The 25,908-nt window shown below is 30.2% G+C and overlaps 1 protein-coding gene and 1 pseudogene across 1 annotated transcript in view; one reads left to right on the top strand and one right to left on the bottom strand.

The window, feature by feature from the left end:
• LOC139860572 (DNA mismatch repair protein MSH4-like) overlaps nucleotides 1-14,458 on the bottom strand; it is a 59,769-nt pseudogene extending 45,311 nt beyond the window's left edge.
• Nucleotides 14,459-20,139: 5,681 nt separating this feature from the next.
• The window catches only part of LOC139860571 (uncharacterized), a 31,731-nt gene continuing 25,962 nt past the window's right edge, over nucleotides 20,140-25,908 (top strand). The window contains exons 1-3 of the mRNA XM_071849320.1: nucleotides 20,140-20,172; nucleotides 20,249-20,441; nucleotides 20,543-20,760. Of these exons, the coding sequence (XP_071705421.1) occupies nucleotides 20,140-20,172; nucleotides 20,249-20,441; nucleotides 20,543-20,760 (444 nt within the window). The remainder of the gene's footprint in view (nucleotides 20,173-20,248; nucleotides 20,442-20,542; nucleotides 20,761-25,908) is intronic.

Genomic DNA, 25,908 nt, shown 5'->3' with positions numbered 1-25,908 from the left:
TATAAAGGGTTCCCCGGTAACAATGATGAAGGGGTAATCGTTATAATAAAGCTTATTCGAATGAACCATTGAAGTTGATTTGCTGGAGCTGTGATAAAACTGTCTACTTTGAAAAGGGATTGAAAAGTTATTTTTGCTAATAAATGCCAAAGGGTCTGACACGGATACGTGTTAAACTATGACTTTGGTTTCGAGAGTTTTTCAGGTGCAAGAATATGGGTAATATGTGGTTGGATCATCATCTCAATTGTTCATTATTTGGAGTGTCTTCAGGAATTTCGGAGGGTTTGAACACAGATTGTAATCGTTAATATACATATGATGTTCTAGAATTTTGAACGACATGAATATTTCTCTGAGTTTTATGAATAGAAGTGATGTTCTATCACAGTTTTGAAGTCAAAGTATGATGTAAAAATCTAAGAATGATGATATCGGTTATATCTCGTCTTGGATTCTGATATGTTAAAATCGGAATATATAATTGAATTTGGATGAGTATGGTTGTTTTGATTTCTATGAAAGAATGTATATCGTTGTAAAAGTAATGAGTATAGTTGATGATTTGTTGAATCAGAATCGAAGAATGTACCATATTAATTGTGAATTTATATACCTCCTGGGTATTACCTAACCGTTAAAAGTTTCACAAGTAATATTTTATGCAAGAGAATTTTTATCACCGTCATTATATATATATATATATATATATATATATATATATATATATATATATATATATATATATATATATATATATATATATATATATATCTATATATATATTTTCTTCACATGTAATATAGATTTAATAAGTTAATATCATATTAAGCTCATTTGATTTTTGGCTGGAACTGAAAATGAATAATCTCTAACATTAGCGATTACATAATCTTCACAGAGTATTTCACTATTGTGATCAATATTTCATTATTTATTCTTATTGATATTTCCTCAGTGAATCATGTTGATGCTCATGGAATTCTTGTGAACTTCGCAAAGTACGAATGATGTTTTCTAGAAAGTTTCGAATATATCGAAAATGAAAGTGTAAAATCCAACCTATAATTGAATAATACACTTGTTTTATTATGGGATTCATTGAATTGAAGCAGAGATTGTAGTTAATGCTGGTTAAGTTGTTAACGAAGGATGTACATCATAGCATATTAGTAATATGAATTTAACTGAGAAGTATCTACCCTTTTTCAATTCATACATAATAGCTTAGTACGAAAAGATTTATTTTGATCTCAAAATTCATATTTTTATATATAAAATATACATATGATTTCTTCAGGGGAAATGAGTTAATACTTCATAACTCGTTGATACAATATGCGCGTTGTTGATTAGTGATGATATTTGCGGGGATTATGGATCTGACAGAGCTTGTGATGTTGTAGATGATGCTGATTTTGACGATGCTGACGGCACTGATGGTGTTGGTGATGCTGACGGTATTGTTGATGCTACTGGTAAAACAAGTTTAACTTGTAATTTGTGCACCATTCCTTGTCAGGGTTTTTACTCTTCCTTTTTATCATCTCGATCCACACATCTAATTTATGGTTAAGGCTAGAATAGATAATCTCTAAGACTTTAGAGATTACATAATCGCCGCAGAATGTTTCTTCAATGAAGTTATGAATCAATACTTCATCGGTTATTGTTGTTGGTATTCCTTGGTACCTACAGTGCGTATGATGTTGATGCTCAAGGTGCAAATTGTGATGTTGAGATGTGGGATGCGGAGGTTGTTGTTGGTGGTGGTAATGGTACTGTTGGTGTTGATGATGGTGGTACTGCTGATGCCGGTGATGCTGCTGGTGCTTGTAATCTTTGCACCATATTCTCTAAAGCCACTACTCGAGCGCGAAGCTCGTTGACTTCTTCTATTACACCGGGATGATCGGTGGTTTGGACGAGCGGGTGAATAAGATCTAGAATTTGAGATAATATATAATCGTGACGAGACACTCTGGAAATGAGAGAGAAAATGGTGTCTCAGACAGGTTCGCCGGCAAGTGCTTCAGGTTCTTCTCCAAGAGGGCAATGTGGTGGATGGAAGGGATTACCTTCCTCTTGTCTCCAATGATTGAAGAGGCTACGAACCCATCCCCAGTTTATCCAGAATAGATGATGGCTGATTGGTTGATCCATTCTGGTCACACTGCTTTCGGAGCTAGAATGAAACTCCATATCGGAATTCGAGGGACTTGAACTAGTGGAGAGTTCCATTTCGTACGATATATATATATATATATATATATATATATATATATATATATATATATATATATATATATATATATATAGAGCAAAAGATTTCGTAGATTACGGAGGAATTTACGGAATATGTCAGGCAAAGTTTACAGTAATAGATACGCTAAGATATAAATTAGCAGATACGCTATGATATGAATTTTTTATATACACTTATTCATGCAATCAATGCAATAAGATGTGTCTAGACTAAGAATGATAAGCATGTAATTTTCGACAAGAAATGATAAGCAAAACTTTTTGACATGCAGCTAAGGTCGATGTCTAGACTTACTAATGCATCTTATCAATTATAAGTTAGACACACTAATGCAAGACTTGGTTCGCTAAGACCAACGCTCTGATACCACATGAGACTACCCGTACAAATCCATAAGGACGAATACAATAACATACTATTACATTGCGAGGTATTTGACCTCTATATGATACATTTTACAAACATTGCATGCGTTTAGAAAAGACAAACTTTCATTTCATCGTAAGTTGACAGGCATGCATACCATTTCATAATATCCAAACTATAAATGACCTAATCTGTCATTTACTTAATAATAATCTTTATTGAAATCAAAAATCTTGAATGCAACGTCTTTTGAAATATGCCATGAATGACTCCAAGTAATATCTTTAAAATGAGTAAATGCACAGCGGAAGATTTCTTTCAATCCTGAGAATAAACATGCTTTCAAGTGTCAACCAAAAGGTTGGTGAGTTCATTAGTTTATCGTAATCAATCATTTCCATAATTTTAATAGACCATAAGATTTTCATTTCATTTCTCGTAAACATCATTTCATATCAGGCATTTCGCAAACTGCATAGAGATAAAAATCATTCATATGGTGAACGCTTGATAACCGAACTAACAAGATGCATATAGAATATCCCCATCATTCCGGGACTCTCATCGGACATGATAATCGAAGTACTAAAGCATTCATAACCCGAATGGGACATGTCAAGGTCCATCGATCTATCTTTAGGATTCGCGTCAATTAGGGGCCATTTCCCTAATTCTTAGGCTACCAAGCTAAAAAGGGGCATATTCGATTTCGATAATCTATCCATAGAATGTAGTTTCGATTACTTATGTCTATTTCATCAATCATTTATAAAAACAGCGCATGTATTCTCAGTCCCAAAAATATATATTGCAAAAGTATTTAAAAAGGGAGCAAATGAAACTCACAATACTGTATTTCGTAGTAAGAATACATATGATGGCATTGAATAAGTGCAAGGTTGTTCTTGGATTCACGAACCTATATTAAGTATATATATTTATATGTTTGATCAATATCTGTCTAACAATTTAGGTCAAGTAGTAGTATATCACAATCCTAATGCTCGAGATTTTCATGCAAAAGTCAACAAAAGTCATCTAATCCAAAAATGACTTCCAAAATCTATATATGTTTATTATATAACTTAAATGTAGTCATTTTATATATTTACATATATTTATCAGATTTTATTAAAGTAAATAATACAAGTCATTTATTAATAAATAAAAATTTATATTAAAATTTATATATGATAAAAATATACTTTTATATATCTTAAGTAGTAACATTTATAAAGTTTACTTAATATCATAAAAATATATAGTGGTATCTGTTATTAATGTAATTATATTACGTGTGGTAAAAATATCTTTGCATCTCATATTTATTTGATAAAATAATAATAATAATAATAATAATAATAAGTAAAATTTGTATTATTTTGTAATAATAATAATAATTATTATTATTCTACTAATATTAATAATAATATTTATATTTACAAATGATGATATTAATTAAGATAAACTGATAATTCTAATTATGAAAATATCGATACTTTTTAATATTAACTATAATAATATTAATATTTAATCTAAAATAATAATTCTATTCAAAATGGTAATATTTAATAATAATAATAATAATACTTAAATGATAATAATAATGATATTTTATAATAACAATGATATTTCTATTGAAAATGATAATTTTAATAAAAAAAGAGAGTTTTACTATTAATGATACTTTTAATATTAATGATAAAAATAATGAAAACGATATTTTGATCTAAATCATAATCTTAACAATATTTTAACTGAATCATGATACTTATACTTATTATTTCCTAATCGACATGTTTAATATCGTTTAGTCCTCTTTTATATCGCATTCATAATAATGATAATAATAGTAATAAAAATAATTAGACGATACTAATAATAATAAATATTATAATAATATTAATGATAATACTAATAACTATTTTAATGATACTAATAATAATAATAATGATAATAGTAATAATAATAATGATAATGTTAATAATAATCTTAATGATAATAACGGTAGTACTACTAATAACAATGAAAATTTTTAATAATAATATTTATAACGATAATGATAATAATAATAATAATAATAATAATAATAATAATAATAATAATAATAATAATTAGATAATAATAACGATGATAATAACGAAGATAATAATAATAATCGTTTTAATTATAATACTAAAATTACTGATAATTCAGTTGACTATATCTTTTAATCCGTTCATTGAAACCATACACTTTCTAAATGAAAAGTTATTAATTTTTCGCCAGCTTTCCAACGACATGCATATCATATACCTTATCTCAGTAGCATATGTATCAAACTCATGATTCATCAAAACTATCTAACGACTAAATTAAACATACATGCATGCATAATCATATCTACTCGAGCACTAGTCAGGGATACACTAATTATATATAAAAGATAAGATATGAATGCTCACGTATTAATATTGTGATTCAATATTGCAGGAAAGTACGTAGACGCGACGGATATGATAAACACTAGTTTGACCTCACGAGCTATACCTCCGAATCATACACATAACCTCCTTAGCAATAACCCATAACTTCCTTAGCTCTATCCCGCTCGAGAAACCCGTATGAAATAACACATTCATGACCTCGTCGTAGTAGTATATGTATAATACTAATGATAATAACCCTAATACTAATAATAATAATAATAATAATAATAATAATAATAATAATAATAATAATAATAATAATAATAATAATAATAATAATAATAATAATAATAATAATAATAAAATAAATTAAATTAAATATATCTTACGGAGTAATATTAGAGAAAGAGTGATCGAGTGAAGTGAATTAGAAACTAGAATTCGTCTGATACTTAAAGACATGTAATCTCACCTAACCCCTCATGCGATCGCATGAGGATTGTGTGGAGATCTCATGCGATTGCATGAGACATAAATCCAACTCACATTCGTAATTCTTATGCTACCGACACATTATATATATATATTTAATATATAATATATTTAATCTTTAGAATTAATTAAATATTAAATTATATACTCGTGCATAGTTGATTTGTAATTTTAGCACAGATGAATTGTACGTTGACGCTCGACTTACGTACCGATTCCGGTTTTTCGAACGTCCTTTCATACGCTTAGAAAACTTGTACTTTACGTTTCGCGACATGTACCTTTATCAATAACTAGACTTATTTCACCAATAATTATACCAATTGAAATGAAACTTATTCATTTAAGTGTTTTGGTCATTTGCTTCTTTAAATCGATGTCTCGTTATATGTACATATGTATATATATATATATATATATATATATATATATATATATATATATATATATATATATATATATATATATATATATATATATATATATATATATAATAGTATTATTTAGATAAAATATTTTCTAACTAGATTAATATTTAAATCTTATTATACTGTAAAATAGGTATATGTATATATATATATATATATATATATATATATATATATATATATATAGACTTTCATTTCGAAATATATATTTTCAAAATATTTAATAATATAATATTTAATTTTTCCAAACTAACTATATTTCAAAGTTCTTTATATCGTTTAAAATCGTTTCGAAATTATTTAGTAATATCTTTATCTTTTAAAACATTAAAAATATATTTTCAAATTTATAATATGAAGCTTTAATTAAGTTCTTCAAAATTTATAACAATTTATCTTATAAAGTGTTTTAATAATAAAGTTCTTTTTTAAACTGAAAACGTTTTAGTACGTTGGAAACTAAATCAAATATTTTGTTTTGCCAAAATTAAATATATTTAAGGGTTATTTTATTAAAAGATTAAAATTAATGGAAATCGTTATATCATAAAACGTTTTAGAAAAGTAAAATCGTATATATCTCATAACAGATTTTCAAGTCTTTAAATTATCGTTTGATGATGAAGCGTGGGATAAAGTTCAAAAGTTAGATAACCGTATGAAATCATTTTAATGCAAAACGTCAATTTACTCAACTTGTCAATGTCCAACGTCTAAGTTATTTAATTCCCCGTTCTTACATTCTCTTAAAAAAAATGAAAATTAAAATAGTTATCTTATTAAATCACGAGAAAAGTATTATAAAGCATGAATTGAAAATCAAACAGGAATCTTCACTAACTTTTGTTCTTACTTGTAAATCACTTTACCATTTTCTGAATATTGTTAAAAGAATAGATTTTTTAAATCATAGTGGACCTCATAACAGAGACCCGTAATCATATTTACAATGTATCTGATAATTCAATCATTTGATATTATCTTTTACTTCCGTCGATAATTATATTAAATATATATTGAAACAAATATGTTCATGTAAAGTATTATACATCTAATACTTTGTTAACGTTTTCAATTAATATAACTATATCATATATATATATATATATATATATATATATATATATATATATATATATATATATATATATATATATATATATATATATATATATATATATATATATATATATATATATATATATATATATATATATATATATACATGTCTATACACATAAATGTTCGTGAATCGTCGAGCACAGTCAAAGGGTAATTGATTACATGAACACAGTTCAAAGTTTTTGACATTTCAACAATACAGACTTTGCTTATCATGTCAGAACATATAAAGATTAAGTTTAAATTCAGTCAGAAATTTCTGGGTTGTCACAGTACCTACCCATTAAAGAAATTTCGTCTCCAAATTTGATTGGAATGGTCATGGCTGTCAATAAGTATGTTTTCATGACGTATACGAGCTGAAAATTAGAGTTTTATCATCAGCGACTAATTTGGATAAAACAACTCGATTATGTAAAGAGTACGAGTGAAGCTATCACAAAAAAATGAGAAAAGTAAGTTTCGTCATATCTTTTGACGTAGATGGGTTGATTTCTGGAGTTCAAGAGATTTGAAGAAAATCTTTGTAATAAGATTTGATTCTTCGGTAATTAAGGAAATTAGGATCCGCTTTAAATGCGATCATCTGTTTTGATTGATCTGTCGGATATTTTACTATAAATCCACCCCCTTCATTTCCTTACAACTCACGCCTTCTATTCATTCTCCCTTAACTCATACTTTAAAGCATTCGTCAATATGCTCCATCTAGTTCTGATTCTTGATATACTCATAACTTTCATATCTATCGTTCTTCTTTTTCATCTGCCACCGGAGGAATCTATTCACTTCTATTATACTCTTGGTTTTATTGTGTTTTTAGTTCTCCCGTATCTTTACGTTGCAATACTTATTGATATATACGGTTTGAAATCTATACACTATCGTCGTGTTTTATATCTTTTCTTATTTTTTGGAGTCCCTGTTCTTGTCTTTTTATAATCATTGACATCCACAGTTAATGCTTTTTCTTATTTACTACGATTTATACCTCTATTTCTATTTCGGAGCTTCATGCTCTGTTTTCTCTTCTATCCATTAAGCACAGCAAGTAATGGTCCAGAATTCGTAGGTATGGAGTTTCGAATGAACATGGCTAATGTTCTAAGAGAGAAATTGTAATGGCACAATCTTGATTTGTCAAATTACCAGAATTCAAGGGAAAAGATGGGACTTTCAAGAAAATATGTTCTTGATATGTTTATAGATTAGATATAATGTAAGAGTCGTGTAATATGGCACATGATGACGTTATAGCCTGTGAATCATCACGTTCCATTTAAAAACTCAGCATGACTTACTGTAATATAATCACGTTGATCAAGTGTCATTATATTATACTAACTCATGCTTCAGTTCCCAACACTACTTCAAAAACATTCATAATCTAAACTCGAAGGTTTACAGAATATAGAAACTAAACGGTTTCCTTTATGATGTAACACTGATAGTGCGAAGGGATAAATGATTTCAGATAAGAATAGTTATAAAAATATCTTCAGAACTATCAAGGATATTTATAATGAAAGATACGATGATATATTAGAATTTCTAACATTGATGAATGATGAAGAAGATTTATTCGTAAAGGTTTAGAGTCAGAAGTAAGGTATTCGATAATAACTTCAGTAGACACTGAATCATTTGGATTCTTTGAAGGCAGGTTTAGTCTTTGTGATTTGTCCACAGCCTCCTTCATGGTTTGCTCAATCCATTTTTCAGTACCAAATCTTCTCTTTTTCTGAGCTTTGCCAACACACTATTCTTTATCATCAAACTTTTGGCTGTTAAGTTCATTTACAGCTTTTGCTGCTTCATCAACATTTTTCAAAATTTCGAGAACTAGTTCGAAGTTTAGGGTGTTTTTCAGAAACTTCACATTCGAAGTATGTAAGTCTTGGAGGTAGACGTTATATGTATATATATAACTGTTGGCGTAGAATTGCTGTAAAATTCGAGAATAATGATTCAAGCTTTTTAGTATGGCAACTGCCATTACAAGATACAGATGAGTACATGATAGAATTTCAATGAATAAGTATAGTGATTTTTCGGAGAGGCTTAAAGATCAATGAAATTGTTGGTAAGTTTACTGCTACTGTGGTGAGATATAAAGGGTTCCCCGGTAATAATGATGAAGGGGTAATCGTTATAATAAGGCTTATTCGAATGAACCATTGAAGTAGATTTGCTGGAGCTGTGATAAAACTGTCTACTTTGAAAAGGTATTGAAAAGTTATTTTTGCTAATAAATGTCAAAGGGTCTGATACGGATACGTGTTAAACTATGACTTTGATTTCGAGAGTTTTTCAGGTGCAAGAATGTGGATAATATGTGGTTGGATCATCATCTCGATTGTTCATTATTTGAAGTGTCTTCAGGAATTTTGAAGGGTTTTAACACAGATTGTAATCTTTAATATACATATGATGTTCTAGAATTTTGAACGACATGAATATTTCTCTGAGTTTTATGAATAGAAGTAATGTTCTATCACAGTTTTGAAGTCAAAGTATAGCTTTGAAAGATGTACAAATCTAAGAATGATGATATCGGTTATATCTCGAAGCTATACTTTTGTTTATCATATCATAATAATAATAATACTTTTGTAAAAATCTAAGAATGATGATAAAACTCTTTCTCTAACTGATAATTGATAAGATGCATTAGTAAGTCTGGACTTCGACCTTAGCTGCATGTCAAAAAGTTTTGTTTATCATTTCTTGTCGGAAAGTACATGCTTATCATTCTTAGTCTAGACACATCTTATTGAATTGATTGCATGAATAAGTGTATATACAAAATTCATATCTTAGCGTATCTGTTAATTCATATCTCAGCGTATCTGTTACTGTAAACTTTGCCTGACATATTCCGTAAATTTCTCCGTAATCTACGAAATCTTTTGCTCTCTCTCTCTCTCTCTCTCTCTCTCTCTATATATATATATATATATATATATATATATATATATATATATATATATATATATATATATATATATATATATAATTAGAATACCATCCGATAGCCGGAAATCATTTCATATCGAAAAATCCTTTTTTCAATCGTACGAAATGGAACTCTCCACTAGTTCAAGTTCCTCAAATTTCGATATGGAGTTTCACTCGAGCTCTGAACGCAGTGGGACCTGAATGGATCAACCAATCAGCCATCATCTATTCTGGATGAATTGGGTATGGGTTCTTAGCCTCCTCAATCATTGGAGACAAGAGAAGGGGATCCCTTCCATCCACCACATTGACCACTTGGAGAAGAACCTGAAGCACTTACCAGCGAACCTGTCCGAGACACCATTTTCTCTCTCATTTCCAGAGTGTCTCGTCACGATTATATATTATCTCAAATTCTAGATCTTATTCACCCGCTTGTCCGAACCACCGATCATCCCGGTGTAATAGAAGAAGTCAACGAGCTTCGCGCTCGAGTAGTGGCTTTAGAGAATATGGTGCAAAGATTACAAGCACCAGCAGCATCACCGGGATCAGCAGTATCACCATCATCAACACCAACAGTACCATTACCACCACCAACAACAACCTTCGCATCCCACATCTCAACATCACAATTTGCACCTTGAGCATCAACATCATACGCACTGTAGGTACCAAGGAATAACAACAACAATAACTGATGAAGTATTGATTCATAACTTCATTGAAGAAGCATTCTGTAGTGAGTATGTAATCTCTAAAGTCTTAGAGATTATCTATTCTAGCCTTAACCATAAATCAGATGTGTGGACCGAGATGATAAAAAGGAAGAGTAAAAACCCTGACAAGGAATGGTGCATGAATTACAAGTTAAACTTGTTTTACCAGCAGCATCAACAATACCGTCAGCATCACTAGCACCGTCAGTGCTGTCAGCATCGTCAATATCAGCAGCATCTACAACATCACAAGCTCCGCCAGATCCATAATCCCCGCAAACATCATCACTAATCAACAACGCGCATATTGTATCAACGAGTTATGAAGTAATAACTCATTTCCCCTGAAGAAATCATATGTATATTTTATATATAAATATATGAATTTTGAGATCAAAATAAATCTTTTCGTACTAAGCTATTATGTATGAATTGAAAAAGGGTAGATACTACTCGGTTAAATTCATATTACTAATATGCTATGATGTACATCCTTCGTTAAAAACTTAACCATCGTTAACTACAATCTCTGCTTCAATTCAATGAATCCCATAATAAAACAAGTGTATTATTCAATTATAGGTTGGATTTTACACTTTCATTTTCGATATATTCGAAACTTTCTAGAAAACATCATTCGTACTTTGCGAAGTTCACAAGAATTCCATGAGCATCAACATGATTCACTGAGGAAATATCAATAAGAATATATAATGAAATATTGATCACAATAGTGAAATACTCTGTGAAGATTATGTAATCTTTAATGTTAGAGATTATTCATTTTCAGTTCCAGCCGAAAATCAAATGAGCTTAATATGATATTAACTCATTAAATCTATATTACATCTAAAGAATATATATATATATATATATATATATATATATATATATATATATATATATATATATATATATATATATATATATATATATATATATATATATATATATATATATATATATATTCATAAAGACGGTGATAAAAATTCTCTTGCATAAAATATTACTTGTGAAACTTTTAACGGGTAGGTAATACTCAGGAGGTATATAAATTCACAATTAATATGGTACATTCTTCGATTCTGATTCAACAAATCATCAACTATACTCATTACTTTCACGACGATATATATTCTTTCATACAAATCAAAACAACCATACTCATCTAAATTCAATTATATATTCTGATTTTTACATAACCGATATCTAAAATCTATGCATGTCTATACACATAAATGTTCGTGAATCGTCGAGCACAGTCAAAGGGTAATTGATTACATGAACACAGTTCAAAGTTTTTGAGATTTCAACAATACAGACTTTGCTTATCGTGTTGGAACATATAAAGATTAAGTTTAAATTCAGTCGGAAATTTTCGGGTTGTCACAAGAACCACTCACCAGGCAGTCAAGTCGAGCTTTGATAGTCTCTATATCTTTCAGAGGTTGCAAGAGATTAGCTCGAAGTAGTCTAGTTCTGCAACAACTCAACAAATAAAGTCCAAAAAGAATACAGTGTCTATCACGGTTACAATATGCCACCGCTAAAGAAGACTTGTAATAGAAAAGTTAAAACACTTCTTACATACTTGTACATCTTATCTGTTGAGCTTCCTTAAAAATTAGTTAGTTCTGGGAAATTTTCTGATTATATAAATACTATGTTTATAGGTGTTTAAAGTGCAGAATACTTTCAACTTATCTTTTCTGATCCTCGCAAAAAGAAAGACTGAGAGAATAAACATATCACTATCGTGTTCATATGACAACTGTGAGGCAACACTGATAGGTTTAATTAAAGTTCAAAAGAAAAACTGCAGCTTTGATAGAACTTACGTATTTCTGTTCTAAGTAAGTATAGCCAATGGTGATTTTGTGATTTGGTTAATTTATTTTATTTATGAGGTTTTGGTTTGTGTTTGTTTGGGACAAAAAATTACATTCTCCTTTCGGTATAACCAATGTAATGTGTAAATAACGTACCCTCCAGTATTTCTAAATAATATGTGAGAAGAAATTAAATAACGTACCAATAATGAATGATTAGTTATGATGACACCTTTCTCTGTTTCAATCATGTGTTTGACAAACCAGTTGATAATTTTGTATGTGGTAGACAGCTAATAAATGAGAGATTTTAGGCATATAATCAACTCAATCACAGTCTACTCCTAAAATCTCACTGCAAATAATTCCAAAAAACAGAACATGAAAAAGTACCATTTTCATGGTGCAGATGTTATAATATTATGGGGGATCACATACAGGACAACAGATGCATTGAAACTAACCTAACCAACCAGCCCTTCAATGACTAGTAAAAAGATAAATTCCAAATTTTTTTAGTTCAGTTTGAATACAATTGTAACAAGTTTTTGGTTTGGAACCATATCTGGTGGTATACAGACACGATCTTGATTCTGTTTAATGTACTTACATCTTCAACCACATTAAAGAGAGTAATAATGAATCACGTGTATCATGAAGAGCACATTTACATTACTACCTACAAACCCGTCAAAATTCTAAGCAAATATGCATAAATACATGTAGATGCAACTAAATACTTGATGAAACTAATGGTACCACTTAATAGTTGCTTGTAGTAAGTATCCAAACCAAGAGCGGAAGGTTCTTTAGCAGCTAGACTCTTTACCAACACAGCTCCCTTGAAAATACATCATATAAATACTAGAAATACCACAGATAGCACTTACACAAGCATAGATGAATGAAAAAATAATTGAATATTAAAAGTGTTACCTTAGTATCATTAAAGCAGCCACAAACCATAGTAACCTGTAAATGTTACATTGTTACCATATGTTGAGCGCCTAAATCTCCAAAACAGAAACTGATCCAATAAAGAACCTTTTAGATAGAGTACCAAATACCTTTCGAATTGAGGCATAGAATTTATCAACCAGATGAGATACTCCAACCATGCTGTCCGGTGCTAGCTTATTAGGAGGGACAATAATCACAACTGGATCATAGAAAGGAAGCAGTGTTTTGGTGTTTTGATATGAGCTGCTAGTTTCAATGTATTCTGAAAGGTGAAGTGAAGCCGATCTCAAATCAAAAGCAGCCACTCTAACCTGATGATAAGATGAATATCTGCAAATTAGGCTTTCGAATAACAAAAGGTTAAATAATCATATCTATTGATGTTCATTCAATGTTGCCTTATTAATCACATTTCTGCAGAATCATGTACATAAAACACATATCTGACTCGAGATACATATAAACACGCACATAGATTCACAAACACAAAATATACGGATACATACATACATGTATAGTAATGAATTCAATGTTGCCCTGGTAATCACAGTTCTGCAGAATCAGGTACATAACACACACATCTGACTCTAGATACGCATAAACACGCACATTAATTCACAAATACAAAATATACAGATGCATACATACATACATACATACATACATACATGTATAGTGATGAGATCTACAACAATGTTGCCCTAATAATCACATTTATGCAGAATCAGGTACATAACACACACATATGACTATAGATACATATAAACATGCGCATAGATTCACAAACACAAAATATACAGATACATACATACATACATAAATAGTAATTAATTGGGAGATAAACGAGGAGACGATCGAATGTGATACCTCCGTAGCTCGATTCTCGATGTTCTCCCGTATCTTCTTCCATCTATATAGTCTAATAAACCTCTAAAATGATGATATCATCATTAAGCTAAATTACCCTTTATTTTTCATAATGATGATGTCATAATTATATATTAATTTAATTAAAAAAATAATAAGAAATTTTTTATAAAAGGAAATACTAATGTCTCCTAAATTATAATTTTAATTTTCTAAAAAATTTAAATGACATTTATTATTATTAATAATTATTATTATCATTAAAAATATAAATACTCAACTTTGTTATTATCATTTACTTTTAATATAATAATTATAGTTATACTTATTAAATTATTAATATTCAAATGTGGATTCTTTATATGAAATTAATTACGTTACATATATATGCGAAAATACATGTCTTATATATTTGTAAAACCAACGACAAGTTTCTTAGTCAAACGGATCATTAAAATAAATGACTTCAGCATTTACATTCACTTCATACCTAAAACATGTCATTAAATTATTTCGTTTAAACAAACTCGTGATTTCACGGGAATTTTACTAGTTTCTAAGAAAACACTCACGAACTAAACAAATGATGCTCACTTTCTGAACTAAACAATTTTTGATTACTTGCACTTCTGTTTGACTATTTAAGTCAAAATTTCTTACGAGGTTCGTAACCTAACAAAATTATGATAAATCGATTTTTTAAATTTTTGTACGGGTAAATGAAGAATGTTACTGGAAGCTCATTTAGCACACCCAAAGTTAAGCGTATTTGAACCGTTCAGGAGTTAATTAAAATAATCTATTAATCTAAAATTACCATTATCATACTACCTATTAGACAAAAATGATAAATAGTATGAGGAGCATTTTTGTTTTTTCATTTTTTTTTCCTTTCCTTTCTTTTAAATAACACCACAAACGCCTCCCACACTTTGTTCAAAATTTAAAATCGGCCCCCAAAACAGGGGGTTAAAGTGTCCAATCAAAATTTTCATAAGATAACTTAATTAAACTCCACTCAAATATTCAACGTGTCATATCTTCTCGCTCGCAACTAGTTAAATTTTTCCGACACCATCGTTAAACTCGAAATAATTTTACGAACACAATGTCACTAACTATACGCAAAACGGACACTTTTTAAAAAACGCTAAATATTTAGGGTACTTTTCATATACGTTGATTTTTGACTCGCAGGCTCCGTAACTAAACACAATAAAATATATTAAAAACCGAACCCCTGACGCGAAGCGAGGGTTCAGTATAATGTGATTTATTTTTCATTGGTTGTAAAGAAACTTTGAATGAATTATCATAATTCTAAGAAAACTAATACTACGTAGAATATTTTAGATCATGAGATTCCACCTAGACTTTTAAAAATCTATCCTAAACACGATGACTAACCTGCTTAAGTTCCGAGTAACGGTATTTGTTTATAATATTTATTAATAATCATACATAAACTCTATATATTTTTAATACTCTCATTAGATTATGGAGATATTGATTATTTTTGTTAACTATTAGACAAAAATGATGAATAGTATCAGGGGCATTTTCGTCTTTTCACCTTTTTTTCCCTTCACTTTCTTTTAAATAACACCACAAACGACTCCCACACTTTGTTCAAAATTTAAAATCGGCCCCCAAAACAGGGGGTGAAAGTGTCAAATCAAAATTTTCATAAAATATCTTAAATAAACTCCACTCAAATATTCAACGTGTCATATCTTCTCGCTCGCAACGAGTTAAATTTTTCCGACACCGTCGTTAAACTCGAAATAATTTTACGAATACAATGTCACTAACTATACACAAAATGGACACTTTTTAAAAAAGCTAAATTTTTAGGGTACTTTTCATATACGTTGATTTTTGACTCGCAGACTCTGTAACTAAACACAATAAAATACATTAAAAAACTGAACCCCCAGCGCGAAGCGAGAGTTCAGTATAATGTGATTTATTTTTCATTGGTTGTAAAGAAACTTTGAATGAATTATCATAATTCTAAGAAAACTAATACTACGTAGAATATTCTCGATCATGAGATTCCACCTAGACTTTTAAAAATCTATCCTAAACACAATGACTAACCTGCTTAAGTGCAGAGTAACGGTACTTGTTTATAGTATTTATTAATAATCATACATAAACTCTATATATTTTTAATACTCTCATTAGATTATGGAGATATTGATTATTTTTGGCAAAACTAGCGAGTAGTTTTTAGTTACGATAATTGGGAGATATTCATTCATATTTTTAATTTTGTTTGAAAGCTAAAAGATAAATTTCAGTCCTTGGATCAATATAATCAATGGCTATGATTAAAAATGTGGGACAATCACATGTGACTGTCAGATCCAATCACATGTGATTGTGTAAGACCCTAATATCTATGGTACATAGAGTTTAAATGATGTACGTATAGTGGGTGTAGCGTGGTATTAATTTAAAAGCAGACAGACTGATCTGACCTTCGTGCTCACCGCGCATGGTCAGTGGTGCGCGCCGCGCAGATCACCTGCGACAGATTTCTGTCTTTTTTCCAACTAGATTTAAATGAGGGGCTTTTTGGTCATTTCACTTGGGGTCGAATCTGAAGCCATATCAGCTAGTTTGGATCTAACTTTGGATTATTTTCATATCCACAAACACTCTCAACTATCTTAGAGAGAGAGAGAGAGAGAGAGAGTGTGTGTGTGTGTGTGTGTGTTCTAGAGAGAGAATTGGGGTTTTGGAGAAGAAGGAGCTCGAATTGATCAAAAGCTCGAGTGTTAAAGTTGTTTACCTCGTTCCTAGCTACGTTTTGGTTGTTGTGGTAAGTTCTAACTCCAAATTTCATTGTTTGATTTTGATATTTAAGTTAGGATTTGAATTTAAATTATTGAGAAACCCATTTAAACTCATGAAGTGAGTTTAGTGTTGCTAATAATCGGGTTTATTGTTGTTGTTGGTGAGTTTTGGGTTGGAAACCGACTTGGCCATGACTTAGGACTTGGAATTGGGTTTAATAACTAGGTTTGGTGATTATGGAAGTGTTGGAACTCATTTTAGTATATTTGAAAGACTAATTTTGAAATAAGTCAAAATTAGGGTTTATGGGCGATTTTGAGTATGATAAGTGTTTAACACTTGTGATTGGGTGTAATTAGCGTATTAGGACCATTTTCACTTGTGTTAGTAATTATTGGTTAGTTTGGACGTGATTTGTGCTTGGAAGTGCAATTGGTCGAAATTGCACTAAGTGTCGAATTGGGTTGGTTTGTAAATCCACCCTAATTATGTTGTTTGTTTTGTGATAATGGAATAGGTACTTTCCATTGACGTGTTGCGGATTATTCGGAAGCATTCATCAAGACGACAAGGTGAGTGTTAATATCCTATGTGCATATGTATGTGTAGGATGGGTGCGGGTCGGGTGAAGTGGTTCTCAATTATAGAGCTCACTTCACATATAGGTGGATTTGATGAACTTGTGTAATAGGTCCAATTGGCACGGTTGTGCATTTTTGATTGACCACCTTTGGCGAGGTGCACACTTTATGTGTATGTTATCACATGTGCTTGTGATGTGGACTATATAACCCCAATGGCGAAGGGTTGATATTAGGTTGTGAATTGGATAACCCCGATGATGTAGATTTGTATAATCCCGGGACCGTGGGTTTTGAATTGGGAAGTGAATCACGTGTGAATGCGGATTCGCGATGACGCATGTAGTTTCGGTCATCTTATTGAGGTAGTGATCTCGTGTGGTTTCAGATTTACTAAGGCTCGTGTAGTTCGGCCAACCTCGATGTTGTTGTGGTAATGTAGATAGTAGTCTCGTGTAGATGCGGATTTACTAAGGCCCGTGTAGTTCGGCCAATCTTCATTTTGGTAATTGACTTTTGATATAGGGTTAAGGGGTTAACCTTGAGCGTTTTACGCTTTATTGTTATATACATATATCGTCGTATTATTGTGATGTAGCTAACCCTCCGGGTGTATCTTGTTGGTGTTGTTCATAGCGTCGTTGGTGAACTTACTTGTTGATTATTAGCTTGTTGTATAGCGATTGAACGGTATGCTTAGATTACTAGTCTTATACTTGGATGCTCCGGTATGTGATATTATTTGTTTGTATGGCATATCCATTTTATGCATATATATGTATGTAGTATATTCTCACTCACTAAGCGTTAGCTTACCCTCTCGTTGTTTACATTTTTATAGATTTGCATGGCTGCGGTGGCTCGGGTAAGCGTGAGAACTAGTGGGCTTGCGTGGTTGCTTAGAAGACGTGCTTTTGGATTGATTAGGATTGGGTAGCGTATCCCCAATCACCATGCTCGGTCCTTATTTTGTGTTAAAATCATGTGGTCGAAAACTTGTATTTTGTACGAAAGTCGTAAAACGGTCGATGTGGGCCCGGTGTCGTAAAACTCGTTTTATTATTGGAACGTGTTATTAATATTATATGTTGTGAAAAGCGTTTCATCTAAAAGTGTCGGAAAGTGGGAGATCTTTAAACGAAAAATGGAAATTTCGGACAGAAGCTGACCAGGCTTGTGCTCGCCACGCACCCTTCTGTAATAAAAATAGTTGGTAGTTGTTAGCTTTTTATATGTATTTAGGTGTTTGACAGAGTAGCTGAAACTGCTAAAATAAATAGTAAAATAACAAAAAAAAAAGTAAAAACGACCCTCTGGCGGCCCCACACTGACCGATCCCACGGCCAACATGTGAGAGGAAAATCGCATAACTCATGCTTAAAGGGACATGCGACAGGGATTGAACCCATGACCACCGTTTTATGCTGCATGTCCCCCAACGACTAAACTACCATCGCGGAGACAGTAAAATAACAAAAACCTATGAGTTTTTTCAGAGATGCTAGTTATAGAAGTTTTTTGTCTTTGCACCTAAAAGTTTTAAATTATTTTAATCAAATGAAACTTTTTGTCAGATATAAGTTAAAACTAGAAGTTAAAAGCTCCCAAAAAGCTGATAACCAAACAATCATTAAATTAGACATCTATATTATTTAATTATTCTGTATATTATTTAGGGGGTTAGTAAATCGACTCCCCCTACAAAGTTTGGATGTGACCAGTAGATGGGATTCTACCGGCCACTTGGACTAAAACACTTTTTTTTATTAATATAAAACTACCCTAAGATTATTCCAGTATGTTTCATATATATGTGTATAACACATTGTATTTCCACTCCACCATCTCATTACGTTATTCTTAACATTTATAAAATATTTATTTTAACTTTTATATATTTTATATACAATAACTGATATATGATATTAATATATAATTTTATTATTTGACGCGACTAAAGTAAAAGCTGGAATTATTTGACGGGACTAAAGCAAAAATTAAAATTATTTGACAGGACTAGAGCAAAAGTTGAAATTATTTGACGCGACTAAACTAAAAGCTGAAATTATTTGACGCGACTAAAGGAAAAGCTAAAATTATTTGACGGGACTATTGTAAAAGGTGAAATTATTTGACGCGACTAAAGTAAAAGCTGAAATTATTTGACGCGACTAAAGCAAAAGCTGAAATTATTTGACGCGACTAAAGCAAAAGCTAAAATTATTTGACGCGACTAAATAAAAAAAACTATAATTGTGGCAACTATATAAGGAAGCTTATTGTGAATAGTTTTCATAACATTTCAATCTTATATCGATTCATAACCTTTTAAGAGAAAAATATGTCAAGTGTGTCTGATTTTTCCACCGATCAGGTATAGTATCTCAAATAATAGTACTCTAAATTATATTATGTTATCATTTTCAAACTAACTAACGTCTCAAATTCAGGTGTTCAATAATCGCGAAGAGTTGATTGAATGGGTGAAGAAGGAGGCACGTTCTCATAGTCAAGTTATTGTCATTAGGAGATCGAAAACAAAAAATGGCTACTTAGCTAAAATTTTATTTATGTGTGAGCGTGGCGGGATGTCAGTGAGTAAATCAGCTCCGGAAAAAAGTAAACCAAGTAAAAAAATTGATTGTAAGTTTAAAATGGTAGCAAAATTTTCAAAAAAAAGGGGGTTTGGTCGATAACGATGAAAGATCCAGTACATAATCATGATCGTATAATGTATATGGAAGGTCATGCATATGCAATGCGATTGACTAATGAAGAAGAATGTTTAGTTAAGGATATGTCAAGTAATTATGTAAAGCCAAGTGAAATCCTTGCGACGTTGAAGCAGCGGAATCCTGAAAATGTTTCTTCAAACATGACGATATATAATGCAAAAGCAAAATTTCGCGCAATTAGTCAATCAAATCAGACTCCTATACAGGTGGTAATGTCATTTTTGAAGGTAAATGGGTATGACTTTCAGTATCGTACAAATAATTCTACTAATCAATTAGAAGAATTATTTTGGATCCATCCAGTTTCATATGAAATATTCCGCACATTTCCGCATATTTTGTTGATGGATGCTACGTATAATACAAATATTTACAAGGTACGACATGTTTCCCTCTTTGGTCCAGTCCACCCGTGGCACAACCACATTATATAGGTGTAATTGCTCGCGTACATGGTAATCACTTTGTGAAAGTGGATTTGCAAGGCTATTATCCGGTACCTCTAACCCATCCACAATGGAATCCCTATAAATATGATGCCGAATGGGAACGCCTGTATAAAAATCAACAAGATATGTACCTTCAATTTAGGCGTTCCAATTATAACTCATCTTTTGTAAATCTTGTTGATTAGTAAACGTTTATAATATTAATTGATATTCTTCATTGTTTAATTTATATGAGTATAACTAAGTAAAAGTATTTTATTTGTTAGTTAATTAAAATTACATACTCCGTATTTGACAACAAAATTTAAAAAGGTATATTTATTTAATTTATAATTAATTATTAAATTAATTATTAATTAACATAATAAATATAATTAAAAAATAAAAGAAAAAGAAATAATTTTAAAACAAATCAAATCAATCTAGTGGGCATGTCAGGTAATAATCGATGGGCATAAGGGGATAGGGGGGTCTTTCAAAAATGAGCCATTATTTAACTTATTGATGGAAATCTTTATATAATTATTAATTACTTATACATATAAATATTTACATATTGATATTGATAGTATTCACCTTAAACAATCTCACTTATATAAATTCTTATTTTTTTACTTGCTCTCGTTTACAAGATGTTTGAAATAAGTACAAGCTGTGAAGACCCGTCCTAATCCATCCGGACGAAGTCCATATCGATTATAAACGATTCACAACAGTTGATTACATTGCGAGGTACTTGACCTCTATATGATACATTTTACAAACATTGCATTCATTTTTGAAAAGACAATCTTTCATTACATCGAAAGTTGACGGCATGCATACTATTTCATAATATATCTATCTATAACTGACTTAATAATAAACTTGATGAACTCAACGACTTGAATGCAACGTCTTTTGAAATATGTCATGAATGACTCCAAGTAATATCTCTAAAATGAGCAAATGCACAGCGGAAGATTTCTTTCGTACCTGAGAATAAACATGCTTTCAAGTGTCAACCAAAAGGTTGGTGAGTTCATTAGTTTATCATAAATAATCATTTCATAACTTTTAATAGACCACAAGATTTCAAATTTCCATTTCTCATAACCATATGTCCCATACATAGAGACAAAAATATCATTCATATGGATTGAACACCTGGTAACCGACATTCACAATATGCATATAAGAATATCCCCATCATTCCGGGATCCTCCTTCGGACATGATATAAATTTCGAAGTACTAAAGCATCCGGTACTTTGGATGGGGCTTGTTGGGCCCGATAGATCTATCTTTAGAGTTCGCGTCAATTAGGGTGTCTGTTCCCTAATTCTTAGATTACCAGACTAAATAAAAAGGGGCATATTCGATTAGATAATCCAACCATAGAATGTAGTTTCAATTACTTGTGTCTATTTCGTAAAACAGTTATAAAAACAGCGCATGTATTCTCAGTCCCAAAAATATATATTGCAAAAGCATTTAAAAAGCGATTAATGAAACTCACGCATATAAATATTGTAAAACAGTTATTAAAACAGTGCATGTATTCTCAGCCCAAAAATGTAATGAGTAAAAGGGAGTAAATGAAACTCACGCATATAGATATTGTAAAACAGTTAATAAAGCATTTGCATGTATTCTCAGCCCAAAAATGTAAAGAGTAAAAAGGGATTAAATGAAACTCACGCATATAAATATTGTAAAACAGTTAATAAAGCATTTGCATGTATTCTCAGCCCAAAAATGTAAAGAGTAAAAAGGGCAAATGAAACTCACGCATGTAAATATTGTAAAATAGTTACTAAACCATTTGCATGTATTCTCAGCCCAAAAACGTAAAGAGTAAAAGGGGCAAATGAAACTCACGTATGTAAATATTGTAAAATAGTTACTAAAGCATTTGCATGTATTCTCAGCCCAAAAACGTAAAGAGTAAAAGGGGCAAATGAAACTCACGTATGTAAATATTGTAAAATAGTTACTAAAGCATTTGCATGTATTCTCAGCCCAAAAACGTAAAGAGTAAAAGGGGCAAATGAAACTCACCTAATGTATTTTGTAGTAAAAATACATAGAACGACATTGAACACGTATAGGTTTGGCCTCGGATTCACGAACCTATATCATTTATGTATATATTAACACTCATATTGTAATCGAACAAATTTATATCATTTTTATATTAATAACCTATATGTTTTCATATTTTCATTTTGTATAAATAAAAATATAAATTTTGTTATGATATGAGTATCAAATATATTTTTGTATATATTTATATTACAATAATACTAAAATAATATTAGCAATGATAAAAATAATAATAATGATAATAGAGTTAAAATTTATACTTTTAGTATTAATAATAAGACGATAACTTTAGTAAAAAAAAAGATACTTTTAATTAAAATGTTAATTTTAATAATAGTGAACACTAATAATAATAACTATAAAAATAATAATTTTACTAATAATAATAATGATAGTAATTGTAAATTTTTTTTTAATAATAATAATACTTGTAACATTAACAATAATAATAATAATAATAATAATAATAATAATAATAATAATAATAATAATAATAATAATAATAATAATAATAATAATAATCCAATTAAAACTTGAGAACTACCTCCAATATTAGGAATAAAAAAAATGGTTCAGCCGAGTTTCGAACCCCTGACCTCTCGCACACCCGACAACACCCACACCACTCCTCTAGCTTCGTTCTTTCTATTCTATGATACACACTTAATTTACTTAACCCTTACTCAGTTCAGCCCAACCGAAAACACCAATACATCATGGCCCAACAGAGAATAGCAGTCCAACAATTTGAATAAAACCTCGGCCCAAAATAATTCGATCCATAACCATTTATTTTACCCATTGATTGAATGAAGATTAAAGGTTCGGTTCATAAAATAAATAAATAAAATACGGTAGCAGCAGCACAACAACGAAACCTTCGGTTCATCTCCATCATCACAGGTTCGTTACCTAGACATCAATATCATCATTCACGCATTGAATCAAAATCATACGGTAACCCTAATCACTATTCATCATCTTCTTCATCTAATTGTCATCATCTTCATTCTCTTGTAATCGTCACCCTTTCATAATCATTATCTTCATATCACTTTTATCATCATTATAAACGTTATCTTCATCAATATCATTTATCATCATCTTATTCTACCCATTATCATTAACTTATCATTCGTTCTTCGGATTTCATCATCATAATCATAATCATTTAACATGATCATTAGCTTATCTATCTATATCATCGTCTTATTTAGGAAAAAAAAATTAAATTCACAGCCCATCAATACCCATAATACACGGATCAAAAGGAAAGCAGTGGCCCAACATGACTTCTTTTAATCGATTGCTTTCTCTTTCTTTTTTTTTTATATAGTAAAAGTATAGTAAGTGGAGTCAATGGTCGGCCATAGAGGAAAAAGGAAATAGGAAACGTGCAGAAGCAAATACATCCAAGTGGGTTTTTGATTGTACAAGAATGATAACGTAACATCGAGCAATAGTGATCTGGGTTTCGGTTTGAACATCAAAACAGAAGCAGTAGGTTGTGGGTTTGGTTTTTTATCTTGAATCAGAAACAGAAGAACAGAAGCGTGCAGGTTTAAACAAGGTTTAATGGAGTGGGTTTTCGACAAATTAGAAAAATTATCATCGCATAGTGTTTGTAGGTTTTTGAGTATTGTTCGTGATGTTTATTGATTGTTGACAGAATGAAGACAGAATATTAGCCGCATATAAGTTTAATGGATGGCGTTTGTAACGAGTGGTGATGGTTTATGGAATTGTTATTGATGAAGAACAAAATAAACAAAGTAACGACAACTGGTGAAGGTGAGATCGTGAGGGCGGGTTTTTTTTTTGGGATTTCTTTGCAACTAGAAAACGAAGGTAGCCATGTTAATGGTCTCGGTCAGCAACAAAAGTACCCATTGATGGTCTTAGTAGCAAAAGAAATAATGAAATTGGTGATAGTTTTTCTTGGTGAAGATGAAACAGAAAGATAGTAACCAAATAAATTATATGGTTTAAGTTGATCAATCCATATTATGAAGGGATCGATTAGATTTATAAAAAAAATGGTTCGATCTTCTTAACACAGCCAAAACAGAAAAAAATAAAATTGTAAAAGGATGATAGGGATCTTTAACTAATTTTGTTGTGTAGTAGGTTATTAGTCGACAAAGAATCACAGGGAACAAAAAAATTCAATGATGGTCTAATTCCCAATTTGTTATATATTTATTTATTTATTTATTTATTTAATTAATATTAATATTTAATAATATATTAATAATATTAATAATAATGATAATAATTATTATTATCATATTAACAATATTAATGACAAAGATAATACTAATAAGTTGTATTATAATAACAATGACAATGACAATAGTTGGATAATACTAATAATTTTAATATTAACAATGATGTTTAATGATAACAATATTTAATAATGATTATTAACGATAATGGTAATAATAATAACCTGATAATTATATAATTAATAATTAAGATCTAACAAGATATATGTATTAAATTTCATATCCATATTTTTATATTACAAATAATAATATTGATAATACAGATATTATTATTAATGAAAGTAATGATACTAATATTTATATAACCTTTATTTTAACTTGTAATTAAATTTATTAATAGATAATATTTATTTATAGAAATCATACATCTAGATTCATAGTTAATAATATATATATTTATTTACACACAATTGTTCGTGAATCATCGGTAATATTCAAAGGTCAAATAATTCCATGTAAACAATTCAAAAATTTTGAGACTCAATATTACAGACTTTACTTATCGTGTCGAAATCATAATGGGATTAAGTTTAAATTTGGTCGAAAATGTCCGGGTC

Source organism: Rutidosis leptorrhynchoides, chromosome 7, assembly GCF_046630445.1.
Source record: "Rutidosis leptorrhynchoides isolate AG116_Rl617_1_P2 chromosome 7, CSIRO_AGI_Rlap_v1, whole genome shotgun sequence".
Lineage (NCBI taxonomy): Eukaryota > Viridiplantae > Streptophyta > Magnoliopsida > Asterales > Asteraceae > Rutidosis > Rutidosis leptorrhynchoides.
Note: the sequence above shows the minus strand (reverse complement) of the source record. Positions and strands in the feature narration are given on the sequence as shown.